We start from the raw sequence: 3,640 nt of genomic DNA, 5'->3' as shown, positions 1-3,640 counted from the left end.
AAGACAACAAACCGAACACTGCTACTAAGAAACTGTAGCAGAGACACAACGCAACCAACAGCTATCGTTTGGCGGGGGGCCTTACCACCATCCCAGCCTTGGCACATTATATCTCCACCCTTGAGATGCTTTGTAAACTTCACTTGCTACTTGCTCTAGTAGCTTTATACCCATCTCCAGCATCCTTTTGTTTTGCCCCTTTATCCCGCAAAATAGACCAAGCCATGATCCAGAATGTCATGATCCAGGATCGAGATGAGAGACGTAGTGCAATGATTTTAGTATGTTGCAATAATTTTGTTCTGTGTTGCTTTAGTTTTCATGCAGCGTGGGGTGGGTGCGACCAAGTTTTAAACTTTTTTTAGGATAGTTTTAACCTTTTTTGAGGGTAGATTTGTTGCATAGCCTTTCGCAAAAAAAAAGAAGATTTGTTGCATAGCCATCATAATTTGTTGGGGTCGGCGGCGGAGGTGACGACCGCCTCACGCCAGCACGTCGTCGGGCACGCACCAGCGCCACCCACCGCAAGCAGCAAAAGAAAAGAAAAAAGAAGCAGCCGCGCTGCGCTGACCGCACGCTCCACCTGTTACTTCAACGCCCACCCGGAGGAGGAGGAGGAGGAGGAGGAGGAGGAGGTCATCCCGGCGCCATTTATTTACAACCCGCATCCACCATGATCCAGCACCTCATAGGTCATGGCGACGACGATGCTGAGGCAGAAGAACCTCCCCCTCTTCTCCTCCTCCTCTTCTTCTCCCCCCTATTTATACGGCGCTCGCGCGCCTCACCAGGCAGAATAGCCACTGTGTTCATCTCGCGTCCAGAAAGACAAGCTCAAGCTCTACAAGTAGCGCCAACAACAGGCCTCTTCTGTTCCTAGTCCTCTTGTTCCCACCAGCGATCATGTCTTCGTCTTCCACGCCCGTGACGTTCGAGAATCCGAGGAAGGTGATGAAGAAGGTGCTGTCCTTGTCCCAGTCCGAGGGGGACGGCGCCACCGTCCGCCGGAGCATCGGCGGGTAAGACACCATCAACCCCTATCTGAATCACGCCCGATTAATCGACTCTGAATTTCACATCATGGGGCAATGGCGTTGACCTCTGTTTGTCTCTTCTTCTTGCTGCTTCAGTTGCGAGCTCCGGAACGTGGACCCGTTTCTCCTGCTCGACGAGTTCTCTGTCTCCAAGCCCGCCGGCTTCCCCGACCACCCCCACCGGGGCTTCGAGACCGTCACCTACATGCTAGACGTACGAACGCATGCTCTGAGCTTCTTCCATCGTGTTGCCTTCAAGGTGTTCGCTGAAATGATATTCTGTCTTCTGCGTTTCTGACGATGCAGGGGGCCTTCACCCACCAGGATTTCTCTGGCCGCAAGGGCACCATCAGGACAGGAGATGTGCAGGTCCGATCTACTCACCCAATTGTTCAGATAAACCACTTGAACCATTTTATTTTTACTTGAGAACTAACATGCATCTGAATGCTCTGTTCCTCAACAGTGGATGATGGCGGGGCGCGGCATCGTGCACTCGGAGATGCCGGCGGCCGACGGAGTGCAGAAGGGCCTGCAGCTCTGGATCAACCTCGCCTCCAAAGACAAGATGTATGTATCATGACAATGGTTATTTGCATATGAACTCAACTTCTTTACATGACAATGATCAACCACTCGCACACTAATTCTGCTTATGCAAATGCCCATTCATCGATGCCAGGATCGAGCCGCGGTACCAGGAGATTGAGAGCAAGGACATCAGCCAGGCCGAGAAGGACGGCGTGGCGGTGCGGATCATTGTGGGGGAAGCCTTTGGGGTGCGGTCGCCGGTCTACACACGGACGCCGACCATGTACATGGACTTCACAATGCAACCAGGTTCGCAGCTCCACCAGCCAATCCCAGAGGGCTGGAACGCCTTCGTGTACATCATCGAGGGGGAGGGCGTGTTCGGCAAGGAGAATGCAGTGCCGGCGAGCGCGCACCACTGCGTTGTGCTTGGCGCGGGGGACGGGCTCAGCGTGTGGAATCGGTCAGGCGCACCGCTGCGGTTCGCGCTGGCGGCGGGGCAGCCGCTGAACGAGCCAGTGGTGCAGCAGGGGCCCTTCGTCATGAACTCGCGGGCCCAGATCCAGCAGGCCATGGAGGATTACTACTACGGCCGCAACGGCTTCGAGAAGGCCAGCCAGTGGAGCTCCGCTTGATTCTCATCGGTGTCTCGCCGTGATGATGATCAACGTCGCAGTGCACCGTTGTGCGAAACATTGGGGAGGAAAGGGAAATTGCATTGTACCATTTTATTGATATACTTCTGTGTAGAGTGTAGTAGTAGTCTTGTTTTTCTTTGAATTGTTCTTTTACTTTGTTTATAGGAAAGAATAAGATGCAATAAAAGTGTGTAATGAGGAGGAAGTTAGTAATGGTTGTTTGGTCATAAAAAGGCAAACTGTTTCATCATAGATTTGAACAGGTGAAAATAATTTAAATAAATATGAACCACCAACCCTTTGTTTGATCTTATCAGTCCATTGCTTATTGACGGCATTATTCTTTCATGATGCAGCGATGATCATGAGGATGAAGCAGAGCAGAACAAGATCCTTAACATGAGGCTGCCGAACTCTGAAGTCTGGATTGGAAAGCACTGTTGCACATAAAAACTATGACTCCTAACCTTGTACAATGTGGATGTTGGAGGCTGGCTGTGACCCTGATGCTGTGGGAATATCAAGTTCGCGGATGCTTGTGTGCATATGCTAGGTGGGGGCGGCACAAGGACATGATGTTGTTCTATTCCAATGTATAGTCTAGTGATGAAATTGTAGACGCAGATGGTTACAAAGGATCTGTGTACAATGTATGGATCTGTTACATTAATGCTGAAATTTAATTGTTTTTGTCAGCTGAAATTCAATTGTTGCCACCAGATTTTATTATCTCTGGATTTTTGCCAGATTACATGATCTTGTGAAACAATGTACAGAGTTATTACAGATGTTTGATAGCAATTCAGAGTGCTATTGTCGTGTATCATTGTTTGATGGAATTTCAGAGTGCTATTACCATGTATCATTGTTTGATGGGAATTCAGGGTGCTATTAAACTTAGTGTGGTGCGTGCGGACAGATTGGGTAGCATGTCTGACTGTCTGTTGCAGTGGTTTTGATATATACAAAGTCCTAGCTATCTTTGAGGCTGGGCTGCTTGTGCATGTTTCAGAATTTTTACCATGATGGTTTAGAAGATATGTATTTTCCGAATTACCTGTCCTAAAAGGCTGGCATATTTCATAGCCAAAGTTGAGCTTAGCTCTTGGCCATCTTAATGAGGTTTTCTCAAGATAAAAACATCTATAGGATTGTATAGGATCATCTAGTCATCTTATGCACATATTGTGTTGTCTGACTTGAACGGAAATTAGACCAATTTAATTACAAGACAAAAAATATGGTATCTTCGCTAAAGTTGTAGCTCATTTATAAAGTTTTAGAAAAATGGATTTATTGGACACGCCGATTCTGTGGATTTTTAAACAGTGCAAGGGTTGAGGTCTGTCGATTTTATTAAGATAGATAAAAGAACATAGTGACCCGATTTATAAGGAAAACTAGACCAAAAACCACAAAGCCTGGTAAAAAAGACCA

At 47.9% G+C, this 3,640-nt stretch overlaps 1 protein-coding gene across 1 annotated transcript; it reads left to right on the top strand.

The window, feature by feature from the left end:
• Positions 1-574: 574 nt before the first annotated feature.
• LOC141020550 (pirin-like protein) lies at positions 575-2,905 on the top strand. Its single transcript, XM_073498447.1, has 6 exons — positions 575-1,019; positions 1,131-1,248; positions 1,341-1,403; positions 1,501-1,604; positions 1,717-2,466; positions 2,560-2,905. The coding sequence occupies exons 1-5, from the start codon at positions 904-906 to the stop codon at positions 2,198-2,200; spliced, it is 885 nt and encodes a 294-aa protein (XP_073354548.1). The 5' UTR covers positions 575-903; the 3' UTR covers positions 2,201-2,466; positions 2,560-2,905.
• The last annotated feature ends 735 nt before the right edge of the window (positions 2,906-3,640 follow it).

The sequence above is a fragment of the Aegilops tauschii genome, chromosome 5, assembly GCF_002575655.3.
Source record: "Aegilops tauschii subsp. strangulata cultivar AL8/78 chromosome 5, Aet v6.0, whole genome shotgun sequence".
Taxonomy (NCBI): Eukaryota; Viridiplantae; Streptophyta; class Magnoliopsida; order Poales; family Poaceae; genus Aegilops; species Aegilops tauschii.
This window is presented reverse-complemented; position numbering and strand designations above follow the sequence as displayed.